This window comes from Lolium rigidum, chromosome 3 (assembly GCF_022539505.1).
Source record: "Lolium rigidum isolate FL_2022 chromosome 3, APGP_CSIRO_Lrig_0.1, whole genome shotgun sequence".
Lineage (NCBI taxonomy): Eukaryota > Viridiplantae > Streptophyta > Magnoliopsida > Poales > Poaceae > Lolium > Lolium rigidum.
In genome coordinates, this window is record NC_061510.1 from 279,136,929 (window position 1) to 279,154,625 (window position 17,697).

Sequence of the window (17,697 nt, forward strand, 5' to 3'; positions counted from 1 at the left end):
GCTTATGCAAAAACATTGGCAGCTTAAAATTCCGCTTTGGCTGTGAATACAAATTTTTATGGTGACAACATAGAATCTGTTTTCAGGACAACAACTTCCCTAAATCTTGCTTTCTTCCTATTAGAGGCTATTTTTGGCACAAAAACGAAATAAAAATGATAAGGAGAGGTTATTACAGTGGTAATAACTTCCAAGACTCACAAAAGAAAAATTACATAAATAAAACATAGGTTATCTTCCAAGAGTGCTTTTCTTTAACGCCTTTCAGCTAGGCGCAAAAAAAAGAGATATCATCAAGTATTATCAAGTGAAGAAGTATCAATATCATAATTTGTTCTAATAATGGAATCATAAGGTGACTCTTTCTTTTCCGAGGGAAGTGTTCCATACCTTTCTTGAGTGGAAACTGATATTTAATAATCCCATCTCTCATATCAATAGCAGCACCAACAGTTCTAAGAAACGGTATTCCCAAAATAATTGGACAAGAAGTATTGAATTTAATATCCAAAACTACAAAATCAACGGGGTAAAGGTTATTATCAACCATAATAAGAACATTATTAACTCTCCCCACGGTTCTTTGTAGCAACATCAACAAGATGAACATCCAAATAATATTATTCCAACGGTGGCAAATCAAGCATATCATAGATTTTTTCTAGACATAACAAAAATATTTGCACCAAGATCACATAAAACATGGCAATCAAAGCCATCTACTTTCATCTTAATGATGGGCTTCCAGCCATCTTCTAACTTTTTAGAAATAGAAGCTTCGCGTTTTAATTTATCTTGTCTAACTTGCATGAGAGCATTTGTAATATGCTTCGTGAAAGCCATATTTATAGCAGTAGGATTAGGACTTCTATCAAGATTTTGTAAAAAACTTAATTACTTCAGAGATATTGCAATCATCAAAATCAAAGTCATTATTATCAAAGGTAAGAGGACTATTGTTTCCCATACTCCGAAAAAATTTGAGCACACTTATCAGGAACAATTTTAGTGGTTCTAGGCAATTTTGTAGAAGGAGCGGGAACTTTTCCTACACCAATTATTTTACCATTAATAGTAGGAGGGTGTCTAGTATTTGAGGCCTCATTACTACTGGTGGTGGTGATGGTACAAACTTTAGTCAACTTATTATTTCTAGCAATTTCATCTTTTCTTTCTCATCTAGCATGCAATTCCGCCAACATCCTAATATTTTATCAATTCTAACTTGAATGGAATTCAAAGTTTTACTTTCTTTAACATCATGAGACATAACTTTTAATTTAAGAAATTCAACATCATAAGGCTATCAACTTTAGAAGAAAGAACATCAATTTTGCCAAGCTTTTCCTCTACAGTTTTATTAAAAGCAGTTTATTTACTAATAAAATCCTTAAGAATGACTTCAAGATCAGAGGGTGCACTTTTATTGTTGCTGTAGGAATTACCATAAGAATTTCCATAAGTATTACCATTACTAGAAGGATATGACCTATAATTGTTTCTACCAAAATTATTCCTATAAGCATTGTTGTTGAAATTGTTATTTTTCATGAAGTTCACATCAACATGCTCTTCTTGAGCAACCAAAGAAGCTAACGGAATATTATTTGGATCAACATGAGCTTTACCATTAACAAGCATAGACATAATAGTATCAATCTTATCACTCAAGAAGGAGGTTTCTTCGACATAATTTACCTTCTTACCTTGTGGAGCTCTCTCGGTGTGCCATTCAGAATAATTTATCATCATATTATCAAGTAGTTTTGTTGCAGCCCCCAAAGTAATGGACATAAAGGTACCTCCAGCAGCTGAATCCAGAAGGTTTCTTGAAGAAAAGTTTAGTCCTGCATAAAAAGTTTGGATGATCATCCAAGTAGTCAGTCCATGAGTGGGACAATTCTTAACCAAAGATCATTCTTTCCCAGGCTTGAGCAACATGTTCATTATCAAATTGTCTAAATTTCATTATAACTTCTCAAAGATATAATCTTACCAAGAGGATAATATTTTCCAATAAAAGCATCTTTGCATTTAACCCAATAATCAATACTATTTCTAGGCAAAGATAACAGCCAATCTTTAGCTCTCCCTCTCAAAGAGAAAGGAAACAATTTCAGTTTTATAATGTCACCATCTACATTCTTATATTTTTGCATCTCACAAAGTTCAACAAAATTATTAAGGTGATAAGAAATATCATCAGTACTAACACCAGAAAATTTTCCTTTCGTAACAAGATTTAACAAATCAGGTTTAATTTCATAGAAGGCTGCTTCAGGAGCAGGTGGAGCAATAGGTGTACAAATAAAAATATTGTCGTCTGTGCTAGTAAAGTCACACAACTTAGTGTTTTCAGCAAAACCCATTTTAGCAAAATTAAAACAAAGCAACATAAATAAAAGCTATAATAGAATTTTTTGTGTGTGTTTTTGATATAATGAAACAAACAAGACAAAGTACAATAAAATAAGCAAAACTATAACAAAGAAAGAGATTGGAGATGTGAGACTCCCCTTGTAGAAATCCTCTTTCTCCCTGGCAACGGCGCCAGCAAATCTTGATGGTGCTACGGTGGAAGTTGGCAATCTCGTTGGGGAACCCCAAGAGGAAGGTGTGATGAGCACAACAACAAGTTTTCCCTCAGTAAGAAACCAAGGTTTAATCGACCAGTAGGAGAAAAACGTGACTTCTGAAGGTGTTGCTAGCTGACTATTGGCAGGACGCACTACCGATGTCAGCAACAACGTGGAACCTGCACACAACACAACAAAAATACTTTGCCTCAGCTTACAGTGAGGTTGTCAATCTCATCGGTTTTGCTGAACATAAAGGATTAAACATTTCGAGTGGAAAGAAATGTTTGCTGGAATTAAAGAGAACAGTGCTTGCAGAAAGTAAACAGAACAGGATTGCAGTAGATGAATTTATCAGTGTAAAGGAAAGGAACGGGGTCCACAGATCACTAGAGGTGTCTCTCCATAAAGATAAATAACATGCTGGGTGAACAAATTAGAGCTGGGTAATTGACAGAATACCGACCATACGTGGCAAGATGATTACTATGAGATTTGTTTGGGCATTACAACATAATACATAGACCGTAATCCAACTGCGTCTATGACTAATAATCCACCTTCCGGTTATCGTCCGAACCCCTTCCAGTATTAAGTTGCAAAAACAGATTATCGCATTAAGCAATGTGTGTAAAGTAAACAATAGAATTATCTCAGATAAAACATTGTTGTTTTCTCCCTAGTAGCAACAACATACCTACAATCTTAGAAGTTATTGTCACTCTTCCAGAAAACTAGAGACATGAACCTACTATCGAGCATAAGTACTCCCTCTTGGAGTCACAAGCATTTACTTGGCCAGAGTATCTACTAGCAACAGAGAGCATGCAAGATCACAAATAACATATGCCAAGTATATATAAACGATCTCAACATAGTATTCAATATTCATCGGATCCCCGCAAACACAACATGTAGCATTACATAAGAATGATCTTGATCATGTAGGGCAGCTCACAAGATCTAAATATGAGGCACAAATTGCAGAAGACAACCCTTTAGCTACTGCTATGGATCCATAGTCCAGGGATGAACTACTCACACATCACTTCGGAGGCGGGCATGGCGATGTAGATGCCTCCGACGATGATCTCGCCCTCCGGCAGGGTGCCGGGAAGAGCTTTAGATGTCTCCCGAGCTAGGATCTACGATGGCGGCCGCGACGAAACTTTTCGTGAATGGAGGCTCGGGTGTTTAGGTTTTCCCGAGATCGTGAATAAATAGGCGGAAGGGCGAGGTCGGTGGATGCCAGGGTGGCCCACACCACCCCTTGGCGTGGGCCCAGGCCGGGCCGCGCCAAGACATGGTCTGGCCGCCCTGCGCCTCTTCTTCGTCCCCCCTCTGGACTCTATCTTCATTACGGAAAAATATTGACTTCGGTTTTTTTTCGTCCAGTTCCGAGAATATTTCCTGTACAACTTTTCTGAAATAGAACTGGCACTGTAGCATCTTGTTAATATGTTAGTGCCAGAAAATATATAAAAGTGCAACGAAGTGTAAGCAAAACATATATAAACTGGTGTAAAACAAGCATGGAGCATCAAAAATTATGGATACGTTTGCAAAGTATCAAGGTCGGGTTCCTTAAATAGGAACGACGTACGTCATATGTCTTTCCTGTTACATTTATTCCTCAAACCACTCATATCGAGAGCCTCCAGCGGTTAAATCTTGACGCCTCGGATGTCACAACAGACAGATGCTCTGCTCAAACCAGTGACTCTACTTAGAAGTTTGTTGACATCGGAAATAATGATATGCTGAATAGAGCCATAAGAAAAAAATTCTAGTGATACCTAGTTGAGACTCTGTGGAACCAAGATTTCAGTGCAAAATGCGTGTTTTTTGGCCAATAACATGAGCAAAAGACGGTTACATCGGATTTACAAACCAGTCATACCGAGCACAACAAAATAAACATACGCTCAAAGAATTGTGCAATTATAGAGAGCAAACATATATCATTGCAGTGATTCCCATTTTACCAAAGTGAATATCTGCAACCTAGCCATATCTACAACACAACGATTATCGGAAGCATCGACTTAGAAACTGGTCAAACCAATTTCGCATGCATAACACAACGCTTAGAGCAACCTTTAAAACTAATTTTCCCTAACTGTAAAAAATGGCCATTTTCGGTAGCACTGAGCTCATCATGACCATACCACTTTGAAGTTCTACGAGGCTCAACGTTGAAAACCACTAAATTATAAACCCTCACAACAGAGGCCAAAGCCCATGGCACCGCTGTTCAAACCGGTTATACTAAAAGTCCTCCATCATGTTCCCTCATATATTTCCAAATTATTTTCTATAGAAGATTGATCCTAATTGATCAAACATTCAAGTTTCACCTATAAGCCAGGCATCTTACCCCTCATTATAGTAAGACTTGTAGGTAATTTTTACCTGCAGTACATAACATGAGTGACGTATCTCACGGGTTATTTCATGAAAGACAGATTTAGACAGGTCCGGACTCCACAAGGCAGGTAACAACCGTACACTTGTTTGCCGCGAGATCATATTGTTTATGTACTGTATGCAGGTTTACTGTATGTGTGGTGTTTTTTTTGATAAAAAATCATATATATTAGGTCGGCAAGCCCACCTCATTAAAAACCTCCCAGTCCCTTACGGTACTCTGGAAGGAAAAGAGTGCGTCCAGAAAACTTGCCGCCTCACAAAAGTTACAGAATTGTTACATCATGGAGGAGGGGTTGGAGAAGAAAACTAGGGGGTTCATCGATCCAGGTACAAGAAGTTCTAGACCTAAAACAATGCCTAGCAATATCATGGGCCACAATGTTTATCTCCCTCCTACAATGAATGAATTCTACCACACCAATACTACCAGCACACGCCAAAATCTCCGCATAGATAGCCGTTGCATCATTCCATATTCGTTCAGTACCTGTGCAAAGTTGGATCACTACCGAACCGAAGTGTAGCCGAGGTCTCTTGCCAATTTCAAACCGTGACACATAGCCAAAGCTTCCGCCATGCTCGCCGAATGACATGGGGTATGAACGTGACCCCTGCTGCCAGAAAGACACCCTGACTATAGCTCTCGTCGCGCCAGCTTCCTCACTCTCTGTAAATGCTGCATCGGTATTTATCTTCACATAATTGTTCCTTGGTTTCACCCAGACCACTTTATCATGGATCTCACCTGAGGCTTTTATGCGTTCATTGTTTGCTGTAACTGAACGAATAGAAGTAATACATTTCATTATAGGCGGAGTTTGCTCACCATGCGATCTTGTCCTTCTCAACCACCAGATATACCAAGAAGCTACCGCCACTAGTTCTCTCATATGAATAGACTCGAAACCAGGAACAGTCTGGTTACTCATATTTAGCAAAAATGCCAACACTTCAGAACCCGATGATCCATTCATCTTAGCATTTTGAACCACATCAGTAATACCCATGCCGCTCCAAATTAAATCCACCTCAGGACAATTGAAAAGCATATGAAGAACATCTTGCTCCTCAGTTTTGCAGATTGGGAAAATGCCATCAGTACCTATATGCCATTTGAACAAAATAGATTTGAGTGGCACTAGCCCATGTAGAATTCTCCAACAGTATATTTTCACTTTCGCCGAAACCTGCAATTTCCAAAGCAAACCCTAAATCTGGCTGTCAAGAGGAGTACCAGCGATCAGGGACCTGCATGTCACACCATTAAACTGATGGCGCCATTCCACATGGTATGCCGATCTCACAGAAAATCTCCTAGTTCTTGTCCCATGCCATGCTAAAAAATCATCAAAACCATCTACATTCAGAGGGATCTGCAGTATTCTATTAACATCAATTTGGTGAAAATTTGATTGAATAATCTCCGCATCCCACTGGCCCGAGATAGGGTCAATTATCTCCACCACTTTTGTGAGTACTATATGCGTGGTGTTGATATATGCAAACCGTAGGTATGGATCAAAGTTATCACGCCTTCCAAGTTCCAAGTGTTCTAGAACTGCCAAAGAAAGATGCAATGATCTTACCAGGTCATGGTTGGCGGCCTCCTGATGTAGATTCAGTTAAAATTAATACTGATGGAGGCTTGTCTTTAGAAGTTCGTACAGGAGGTCCTGGTGGGGTGGCGCGATCACACTCAACCTTCCTTGGAGCTTGGAGTAAACCCTATCCCGGGGTTACAGATCCTCTTGTCACTGAAGCCTTGGCTCTTCGCGACGGTGTCCTGTTTGCTCGCTTACGAGGTTATTTGAAGGTGGTGATGGAGACCGACTGTCTGGAGGTGGTGAACCTCTGGAATACTCGTCACGACTCCCGTTCGGTCGTGGCACCTATCCTAGTAGAAATTGGAGAGCTATCTCTTTACTTTTCTTCTTTTGTAATTCAACATGTATCTAGATCGGCCAATCACCCGGCTCATCTGTGTGCTAAACGTGCTTGCACACTGATGGTGACGGATAGTTGGATCAGTGTTACTCCGGACTTTCTGGTCATCAGCCTTCAAGCTGATTTGGCTGGAGCTATTCTAGATGAATAAAAGCTCTCTGAATTTCCTGCAAAAAAAAAAAAGGTGTTTGGTAACAAAACAAACACGAACGTGGTCTAATAATATTATAAGGCCAGGTATGAAATGAAGAGCCCACAATGCAAATAATCTTTGCCCCCTAAAGGCCCAACCAACAATAGAGAAACCCCAGCCAACCTCGAGTCGGCTGCCACTGCCACCATTCCCGATTTCTCTGTTGCCCTCTTCCTCCTTCCTCGCGTGCGTGCGGTCCGCCCGGTCCCTCTACGCCCTGCCCTAGCTACCCCGACCACTCCGGCATAGGCCGCGCCGGCGGCGGCGGTGACGCCGTATCATCCCGGTAATTCCACCCCTCCCTCCCTCCCTCCCTCTCTCCGGGGCCCGAAGTATTTGGGTTCTGGGAAGTAGAACGGGAGCAAGTATTATGCCCTAAGACTAGATAGGGTCCGTGTCGTGCTGGAGTCCAGCGCCCACCCCGCACCAGGCTTCTGCGACAGAGGCATGGGCTAGCGTTTGATTATTCCGCCTTGTTTATAAGCCCCCGCGTCAGTTCATCTGATTAGTGAACGACTGAACGAAGCCTAGATGGATTATTTGTAGGGTTATTTTTATTGTTTCGGCAATGTGGCTTCTCTTCTGATCACAAAATTATCCCCATCTTTGAAATTGTCGAGGCGCTATGCTTTTTAACTTTCACAGCCTCGTGTGGAACTCCAATTCGTCCTTGATCAGGTTAGTTTTCTGCAGTGCAGAGATAAACATACACTCGAGAGCTTATCCTGATGTCCTTGCACATTTTTATCCCCTCAATCAGTTAGTCCTGATCTTCCCATGGATAAAGTTATCTGTATATCTACACTGTAACTAGTGTCAGCAATTATTGGTTATTCTGATGACTCACTGTGAATGCTGATCCAGTCTTCTTACAATTATGATGAAATGTCAGAACCCTCTTTGAATTTCTTACTTGCATGGACACGGTGAATGAAATATGTGGGTATGTAGTTATGATTGGTGGCGACACACATGTGTTCAGGTACCACGAGCAATGGGGAGGAGATGTTCTCCCAGGAGAGGAGATGACAGCAGGGGACGAAGCGCTTCTAGGAGAAGTTCTGGTGAGCAAGGAGGAAACAAGGAACAAGGTTCTATAAGCCTGTTGGTGCGTAACATCTCCCATGACTGCAGGTACATAAAGTCGAACCCACCACCTGCTATTTATACTTGGCCTTTTTTCATGTCTGTGCCTATTAACTAGGCTCTCCTATTCACAACCTCATGCAGCTATGATCTTCTAGCTGCTTTCCAAAAATTTGGTCGTATCCGGGATTTTTACATTCCAAAAGACTATTACAGTGGGTAAGTTTCAACGCACCACCTACTAATTTTCTCTTTTTAGACATGTAGGCATATTCAACTGCTTAAGATTCAATGGCTTTTAGAAGCTTTGTGTCTTCTTTTACTGATGTGCTTCAAGAGTTAAGAACAGTAACCTTTTGGGGTGTTTTTCTTCTTCTCATATGGAAATACGATTGTTACTGGCCCCAAACTCACAGCCCAGACATACTGCATGGAGGAACCAGACATACTGCATGGAGTAGTTTATCTAATTTACATAAAACTCACATGTATCATTTTTTTGCCTTTTGTTTGTATTTGTTGCAAACTCTATAAATGTCACAGAGTGGATTTAGGATATGTTTTTGGATGTAAGCCTAGTAACTCATTGAAGTATCCAACCTGATAATTTTAACAACCTATAGAGGATCAGGATATGGTAACAACCTATCAAGGATCAGGATATGGTAACAACCTATCAAGGATCAGGATATGTTTTCTTCTGCTATGAATCACTCTCTGAAATGATCCCCAGAATGGTATTGGCTTGAAGTAAATATGATACCTGGACTTGTTGAAGAGTGCTTTAACACTCCTGGCTATTCCTTTTCTTGATGAGTTCTGTGAAGACGAAATTTGATTTGTTGGCAAAATTAATTTACCATAGAGAAGATGGTTTTACTGGATCGTCCATGGGAAGATATATTAAAGAGAAGTTGGTCTCAAGTACTTCGATGAGTAACATTTGAGGATTTTGAGTGAGTTGTTTTATGAAGATGTGATTATACAAAAAAACAGTTGTCTACTAGATGAGCAATGGCTCTCAGTTGGTTTTGGGGAAACTTGCTACCCTTTTGGTGAAAATGCTAGTAAGTTAATTGATGTGCTTTGTGAAGAATCATAGAGGATTCTCTGAAATTTGAAACTGTGGTGCAAGTTCATCAGGCACTTACTAGTTATGATCAATGTGTCTGTCTGTGTATAGCATGACATGATTATTATTTATATAACATTATGTAATTATATCGATATATGTGCCATCTAGGGAGCCAAGAGGGTTTGCTTTTATCGAGTTTTGGGACTCCCATGACGCTTCTGAGGCACAACGTCGCATGAACCATAAGATGGTTTGTGGACGTGAGATTATCGTTGTTCGTGCTGAGGGAAACGGAAACATCCAGACGGCACGCCTAGAGAAACTGGATTCAGGTATTCAATGTTCATTAACTATGTTGAAATTGCTTTTGTGTTTCATTTTAGCTAACTTGTGTCACTTTTCTGCAGAGGTCATTCTGATTATAAAGGTCGCCATGTTTCTCGCCATGGTAATCTGATTTATTTCCATCTGCTATACTTGTTCCTTGCCCTTTTCGTCATGATGCTTTGATGAATGCAGCGGACTTTAGATGACCTTCTTTACTGATTATAACTGTAAACTGCCCATTTTTATCTTTTGATGTTTGATGAATTCAAAGTAAATATAAACACAAAAGGTAGAGCAATTATCAATTTAGTTTTATGTCTGATCTGTAATTACAATTCCTTTTAACTTGCTCTATCTTGACCCGGCAGTAGTTTTCTACTTTTCCTGTGAGGACCACACCTGCTGATATCTGGTAGAAAAATTTCTTGTTCAAAACTGATGCGATATTAAGAGTTGTCTGTATGCCATGTGCTACAAATTGCAAAATTGACAAGTTGCTATCTTCCTTGCAGGACGGTCCCGCTCTCGTTCGCACTCCCGCTCTCCTCGCCACGGTGGTCGTCATAGATCACGGTATTACAGTGAATCTTGTCTAATAATGCTTCACCATGATGTAGTGTGTGAAATATTTGTTCAAGTGATCTAACCTACACTTTAGGTCACATTCTCCTGCCCGAAGAAGGCATGGCAACTACTCTGCTTCACCAAAGAGAAAGGAAGAGTGCCAGACAAAATCATCAGGACAGTCAAAAGAACATGACAAGGGTAAGAAGCAGGGACTCTGTACTCCCCGTGACAGAAGTGACTGCCATGATGCTGATAATGGTTCCAGCGGGTAAGTTCTGTTCCTTCACTGCAGCTAAAGTATTATTATGAAAACCATGAGCACACTCTGTGGAGTCCAATTTGGTGATGCTAGTTTGTCGGTGTTTGTACCTCTTTAACAGTTGTGTATATGGCCAGGAGGCGGGCAACACCTGACTACTCTGCCTCACCAAAGAGGACGGAAGAGTACCAGATAAAATCACCGAGGCAGGCAACAAAACATGATGAGGATAAGAGGCAGAGATCTTATACTCCCACTGACAGAAATGACCGCCGGGAAGCCAGCGATGATCACGATGAGTAGGTTTTGTTTTCTCTCAGGTTCTGTTCCTACTGTGCTGCTAAGCGTGGCTGCCGTAATTCAGTTATACTATTCCTGAACTAATGTTGTTCGTACTATCTTTCCAAGGCGAGATGACTACTCTACTTCACCAAAAAGAAAGGAAGAGTGCCTGGCGAAATCACCAAGACTGTCAAACGAACATGATAAGGATAAGAAGCGGAGATCCTGTAGTCGTGACGATGGGAACAACAGTCGTGATGATGGGAACAACTGTTGTGATGCTGATATTGGTTTAAAAGAGTAAGTCTTCTTCCTTCATTGCTGCTAAAAGTGTCAGGAAGAATCTAGTTAGCCAATACGCAACTAATGCTGCTATTATTACTTACTCCATTAGGGTCCCGTACTTCATCCTTTTTGACCCTTATCACAGTATGCTGGTCACTTTCGTAAAAAAAACAGTATGCTGGTCACATCTCACAATAGATTGATGTAGTTGCTTTATCTTATTTAGAGGTTACTGTACAACACATTCTGGGCGCAGCATCAATCTTGTGTACAATAGCTAATCATTTGTAGGATAAGATAGTTTGTGATGTAACCCTGGGCATACTCAAACTTAATTTATGCTTGACCAATAGTGTACTGAACCTATACTATGATTTTGTGTGTGACATTTTGGCCTTCTCACGAACCCATAGGCCGTAATCTATAACACCGTATCTGCCATTACAATTTTATGTATGACATTTTGGCCTTCTTGCGAACCCTTAGACAGTAACCTATACCACAGTATCTGTCATAATTTTTGAAGTTTGCACCGTGCCTTTCTTCACTACGTTGGAAGTCCTTGCATCTTGATACGGCTACATATCCTACTAGAAACAGGTTAGTACTCAGTGAGTATACATTATAAATATGGTGACTGATATCATGCTCCAGAACCTTATTTGTAGAGTTTAGCAATTATCTCCAGGACATAAAATGTGCACAGTTCATTGGCATCAGCATAAACAACCTATTGGCGAGAAAAAAAATACCGTATTTAACGTGGCTGTGGTTGGATCTGTGAATTTTTTATTACCATTGTGTTGCATGCTATTTGTATTACTGAAGATCGTTCTATTTAGGATTGTTACATATTTTGTGCGCATAGTCCATATATATTGCCAAGGTTGTCCAATGAGTAGATGGTTAACTGATTCCTTCTGTGCATATCTCCATTATAGGAACAATGTGCATGTTGATAGGAGGCAGGTTACAACTGGTGGTGAGGGATCCTGTCCCCGCCAGAGGTCACCCAGACCATCATCAAGATCACACTCAAGAAGGCGAGATGACTACTCTGCTTCCCCAAAAGGAAAAGAAAAACATCAGGAGCAATCACCAAGGCACTCAAAAGAAAATGATAAGTGTAAAAAGCGGAGGTCCAGTACTTCTGATATTGATAATAGAAATGACCGCCGTGATGCTGATCATAGACACAATGAGTGAGTTCTGTTCCTAAACTGCTACCCAGTGTTACTGGCATAATCTACTTAGAACTGACTATTCCAGAACTTATGTTCATACTCTCCTGGCCCAAGCATGCAAGATGACCACCCTACATCACCAAAGATTATGTTTGTGCATATCTACCATTATAGTAACAATGTGCATGCTGATAGGAGGCGGGCAACAACTGGTGGTGTGGGGTCCTGTCCCCGCCAGAGGTCACCCAGACCATCATCAGGATCACACTCAAGAAGACGAGATGACTACTCTAATTCCCCAAAGGGAAAAGAAGAACATCAGGAACAATCACCAAGACACTCAAAAGAATATGGTAAGTGTAAAAAGCGGAGGTCCGATTCTCCTGATGATAGAAACAACCGCCGTGATGCTGATCATAGCCACAATGAGTGAGTTCTGCTCCTAAACTGCTACCCAGTGTTACTGTCATAATCTACGTAGACTATTCCAGAACTTATGTTCATTTTCTCCTGACCCAAGCATGCAAGATGACCACCCTACATCACCAAAGATTAAGGAAGAGCACCAGTCAAAATCATCAGGACAATCAAAAGAATATGATAAGGATACAAAGCGGAGATCCTATGCCCCTCATGATAGTAATGACCGCCTTGATGCTGATAATGGTTCCAAAGAGTAAGTCTGGTCCTTCACTGTGCTAAATGTCACCAAAATAATCTAGTATTCCAGAACTACTGGTGTTATAATTACTGCTGTATTGAATTCATCCTTTTAACCCCTTACTGCAGTATATCAGTTGCGGCTTGCAATAGATCGATAGTTATTATTTCTCCTTTTCGGAGTTTTTACCGGCTACCGGACATGCTGTATACAGCTTCAATCATGTGTGTGCAATAGCTGATCATCTTTGTGAGATAACATATAGTTTATCATGCAACCCTTGGCATACAAACATAAATTTTCCTCAACCAGACTATAATTTTTTCCTTCTTGTGTATCCATAGTTTGTACCACTGTATTATCTGCCAAAATATACGAAAATGTCTACTATTCCTTTCTCAAGCATTATTATATTGGCCTCGGCGTACATAAATATAATCTTTTGGCCAGGAAAGTTCTTATTTCACTGTAGTTCTAACTTCTGACAAGATTGTGGTTGCATCTTTCATTTTTTTGTGTCATTATACAACTCACTGTATTACTAAATTGTGTGCTACTTTAGAATTGGTTACATGACTTGTGTGCATATTTCAGATTTGTCTCCGTACCGGTCCGGTCATATTTGAGTAAATGATATTACATTCTTTGTGTTGGGTATCTTTGCAGTACCAATGTGCATGTTGACAGGAAGCTGGCAACACTGGATGCTGACAGATCCCATGCTGGCCGGAGGTCACCTGGACCATATTCTACATTGTCCTCAAGAAGGCAAGATGACTATTCTGCTTCTGCAAAGAGAAAGGAAGCGCTCTGCGCAAAATCACCAAAACAGTCAAATGAACATGAGGATGAAAAGAGGAGCTCATATACTCCTGATGAAAGAAATGACCGACGTGATGCTGATAATTGTAACAAGAAGTAAGCTCTATCCCCTCACAGCTAAATGTTATTGACATAATCTAGTTATTATTTTACATATTTAACGGTTTTCATTTTTCATACTCTAATGACCCAAGAAAGCAAGCTGACTACTCTGCTTCCCCAAAGAGAAAGGAAGAGTGCCAGGTGAAATCACCACGACAAACAAAAGATCCTGAGGTTACGAGGAGATCCTATACTCCCGATGATAGAATTGTCCGTCATGAAGCTGACAATGGTTACAATGAGTAAGTTCAGTTCCTTCACTGCTCCTAAATTTGACTCTGGTAATCTGCTACTCCGAGAACTTATGTTGCTATGCTTATCACGGTGCCAAACTTCATCTTCTTAACCCTCACTGGTGGCTATCAGGCACAGCTCACAAGTCTCTACATCATATTCCTAGATTGAGGATCCTACTAAACTGGTTCATTCTGAGTATATGCTATACTGACACTGTTATCATTTAGCAGAACCTTCTTTGGGAGTTGTGTAATTTACTGGCATCAGCATATATACTCTCTTGGCGAGAAAAAACATGCTGTTTTAACTGGAGCTCTGAAACAGTTGTGGTTGCATTTATGATTCTTATTTAAATATCACCGTAGTACTTGTTGTTTCTATTGTTAACTGTGTTATGTTTAGTAGATATTAAATGATTTCATGAGTTGTCTGCGTAGTTTAGAATTATATCTATTTTGATTATATGTTAATGCTAATCCCTTCCAGTCATTTATACCTCTGTAACAACTTTGTATTGTTGATAGGAAGCGTCCATCACCTGACAATGGTCCACCAAAGAGAACAGAAGAGCCTTGCCAAGAAAAACCACATAGCCAGTCAAACGAATATGATACCGATAAGAAGCAGAGATCCTATACTCACGACTATAGAAAGGACTGCTGTAATGCTGATAATGACTCCAAAGAGTAAGCTCAGTTCCTTCACTGCTGCTAAACATGACTGGTGTAAGCTTGTTATGCTATAGCAAAACTAATGGTTTTCATGCTCTAACTGACTAAGAAGGCGAAATGACCACTCTGCCTCTGCAAATAAAGAGGAGCACGGGGCAAATTTCCCAAGACAGTCGAAGGAACATGATGAGCATAAGAAGAGGGGATCATTTACTCCTGATGATAGAGATGACCACCATTATACTGATAATGGTTCAAAAGAGTAAGTTCTCTTGCTTCACTGTGCTAAATGTGACAGGTGCAATCTTGTTATGATATACCAGAGCTAAGGTTGTTTATGCCCCCCTGTCCCAAGAAGGCGTGATGACAACTCAGCTTCCCGAAAGAGAATGGAGGACCACCGTGCAAAATCACCAAGACAATCAAAAGAACATGAGAACGATAAGAGGGGATCCTATACTCATGACGGTAGAAAGGACCACTGTGATGCTGATAACGGTTCCACAGAGTAAGCTCTGTTCCTTCAGTGTGCTAAATGTGATTGCTGTAAGCTTGCTATGCTATTCTAGAACTAATGGTTTTCATACTCTACTGTCCCAAGAAGGCGAGATGACTACTCAGCTTCCAGAAATAGAAAGGAGGAGCACCGGGCAAAATCACCAAGACAGTTGAAGGAACATGATGATAATAAGAAGAGGGGATCATTTACTCCTGATGATAGAAGTGACCACCATGATACTGATAATGGTTCAAAAAAGTAAGTTCTGTTGCTTCACTGGTACCAAATGTGTCAGTTGTAATCTTTCATTTTAGCTGGTGACAGGTATAATCCTGTTGTGCTACACCAGAACTAATGTTGTTTATACCCCACTGTCCCTGGAAGGCGAGATGAGAACTCAGCTTCCCGAGAGAGAATGGAAGACCACCGTGCAAAATCACCAAGACAATCAAAAGGACATGAGAATGATAAGAATAGGGATATCCATGACGATAGAAAGGACCGCTGTGATGCTAATAATGGTTCCAGAGAGTAAGCCATGTTCCTCCACTACTGCAAAATGTGATAAGTGTAATCTTGCTATGCTACACAAAAACTAATGTTCTTTTTGCCCCAGTGTCCCAAGGAGGCGAGATGACAACTCAGCTTCCCGAAAGAGAATAGAGGACCGCCGTGCAAAATCACCCAGACAGTCAAAAGAATATGAGAACGATAAGAGGGGATCATATACTCGTGATGATAGTAAGGACCACAGTGATGCTGCTAATGGTTCCAGAGGGTAAGCCATTTTAAATGTGACAAGTGTGATCTTGCTATGCTATTCTAGAACTAATGTTGTTCATACTCCACCGTGCCAAGAAGGCGAGATGACTATGTATCTTCCAGAAAGAGAAAGGAAGAATGCCGGGGAAAGTCACCGAGACGGTCAAAAGATCATGAAGAGAATAAGAAGAGGGGATCATATGCTCCTGATGATAGACATGACCGCCATGATCTTGATAGAGATCGCAATGAGTAAGTTCTGCTCCTTGAGTACTGCTCAATGTGCATCGCATAATGTAGATATGATATTCCAGAAATGATGTTTTTATTGAACTAAGAAAAAGAAATAATCATATTAGGGTCCCAAACTTCATCCTTTTCAAGCGTTACTGCAGTCTATAGGTCACATCTCGCAGTAGGTTGCTGTTTTGGTTACTACTTGATCTTATTTAGTTTTTTTTTGCCGCACATCAATTATTAAGGCATTGATCTTGTCCACAGAATAGCTGATCGTTTGTATTGGATAACAAATTGCGAGTATCGGCATGCACCAACTTACCATTTCCTCAACCTATAGTTTTTTAGTCTATCGGAGCTATATTATTGTAGATGCTGGGAATGTGCAACCTGACTTGTATAACCTATACCACTGCATACTTTGCCTAAATCTTAGAAAAAATGTTTTGTATTTTTCCTTTTTTAGCACTGTTAGATTATGTACAAGAACCTTGTATTAGAGCTGAGCAATTAGTCTAGGACCTATGTCTGTCTACAGTTGATGCATATCGCCTATAGACTTATTTGTCGAAAAATGATGTTGTTCAAACTAGAATTCTGATGGCCCTGTGGAATTGACAGGAAGCTGTCAACACATGACAGTAAGGGTTCCCGCTCCAGTCCCCGCAGGAGGTCACCACGCCCATCTTCTGGATCACGTTCGGACAGGACTCGTGGTCGCCGCAGCGACTGATGGAACCATGGAAGTGTAGGTATCTGCGCATTCACTCCGTGTGTGTGCAACGCTGAGTGTTGCTGTACCTATCGCCCCTCGCCATTTCGAGGTTGAGACAGGTTGGTAAGAAGCAAAACCCTCTTTGCAGAGCAGAGAACGGAACATAGATGAGGTAGGCAGTGAGAAGAACCGAACCCCTATGGCTGCAATGTTGCTAGCATGTGGTTGGTCGTAGCACCAAGCCAGAATTGCACATATTAGTTGTACCCCACTACATTCTCATATGCATGTGGGATCCGTAATGCTGTAGAAGTCTGTTGTGGCCACCAGGCCACCAAAATGTTTGGGAGGAACATGAACCAGAGTTTAATTGGATGGGGGCATACAGAAGTTCAATTGGAATAGTATAATAGTGAAAGGTAAAGTGGTAAACAAGCATTGCGTGGTAGCAATAAAATGAGGTTGTGGTGTCTCAATCCGTAGCACGCATCAAGCAGGTGTAGTCGATGTGTGCAAGCAAGGAAAGGAAGGAATGGATCGCCGGGAGATCCCAATCCGTGGCAAAACTCTGGGGAATGTGTTGGTCGATTCTGTGGTCGGCATGCCAAGTTGCTTCTTTTGATCCCTGACCCTAGCGGGCAGCCCAGGAAACCTTCCGCGGCCTGGCGAGCTACAGATATCTAGGCCAGCATTGAAAGACTGGATGAAGCCTAGAGGGAGTAGGTTGCGTGGCATGGCCTGCGGGCTGCGGTGCTGACACAGGCAGCGCACGCGTGGGTGGGT

General features: G+C 40.9%; 1 protein-coding gene and 3 long non-coding RNA genes across 5 annotated transcripts; all 4 read left to right on the top strand.

Moving 5' to 3' along the window:
- The first annotated feature begins 7,350 nt into the window (after positions 1-7,350).
- LOC124703477 lies at positions 7,351-9,580 on the top strand. Its single transcript, XR_007003127.1, has 4 exons — positions 7,351-7,429; positions 8,126-8,277; positions 8,374-8,448; positions 9,473-9,580. It is a non-coding gene; the product is annotated as an uncharacterized LOC124703477 (long non-coding RNA).
- A 10-nt stretch (positions 9,581-9,590) lies between these two features.
- LOC124703478 lies at positions 9,591-10,431 on the top strand. The gene is made up of 4 exons (XR_007003128.1): positions 9,591-9,636; positions 9,712-9,752; positions 10,144-10,204; positions 10,290-10,431. It is a non-coding gene; the product is annotated as an uncharacterized LOC124703478 (long non-coding RNA).
- Positions 10,432-10,444: 13 nt separating this feature from the next.
- On the top strand, positions 10,445-15,714 carry LOC124696581 (uncharacterized protein DDB_G0283697-like; the record flags this gene model as incomplete). Its single annotated transcript, XM_047229288.1, has 13 exons — positions 10,445-10,466; positions 10,595-10,756; positions 10,866-11,039; positions 11,966-12,226; positions 12,404-12,637; positions 12,729-12,884; positions 13,536-13,787; positions 13,886-14,035; positions 14,555-14,716; positions 14,814-14,963; positions 15,057-15,209; positions 15,303-15,458; positions 15,585-15,714. Coding segments are annotated over exons 6-13 (1,308 nt in total), but the record flags the coding sequence as incomplete, so codon positions are not given.
- A 1-nt stretch (position 15,715) lies between these two features.
- LOC124703479 lies at positions 15,716-17,310 on the top strand. Of its 2 annotated transcripts, none has more exons than XR_007003129.1 (4): positions 15,716-15,731; positions 15,817-15,978; positions 16,059-16,214; positions 16,821-17,310. It is a non-coding gene; the product is annotated as an uncharacterized LOC124703479 (long non-coding RNA). The 2 variants fall into 2 exon arrangements; XR_007003130.1 differs by having other exon boundaries at positions 16,062-16,214.
- The last annotated feature ends 387 nt before the right edge of the window (positions 17,311-17,697 follow it).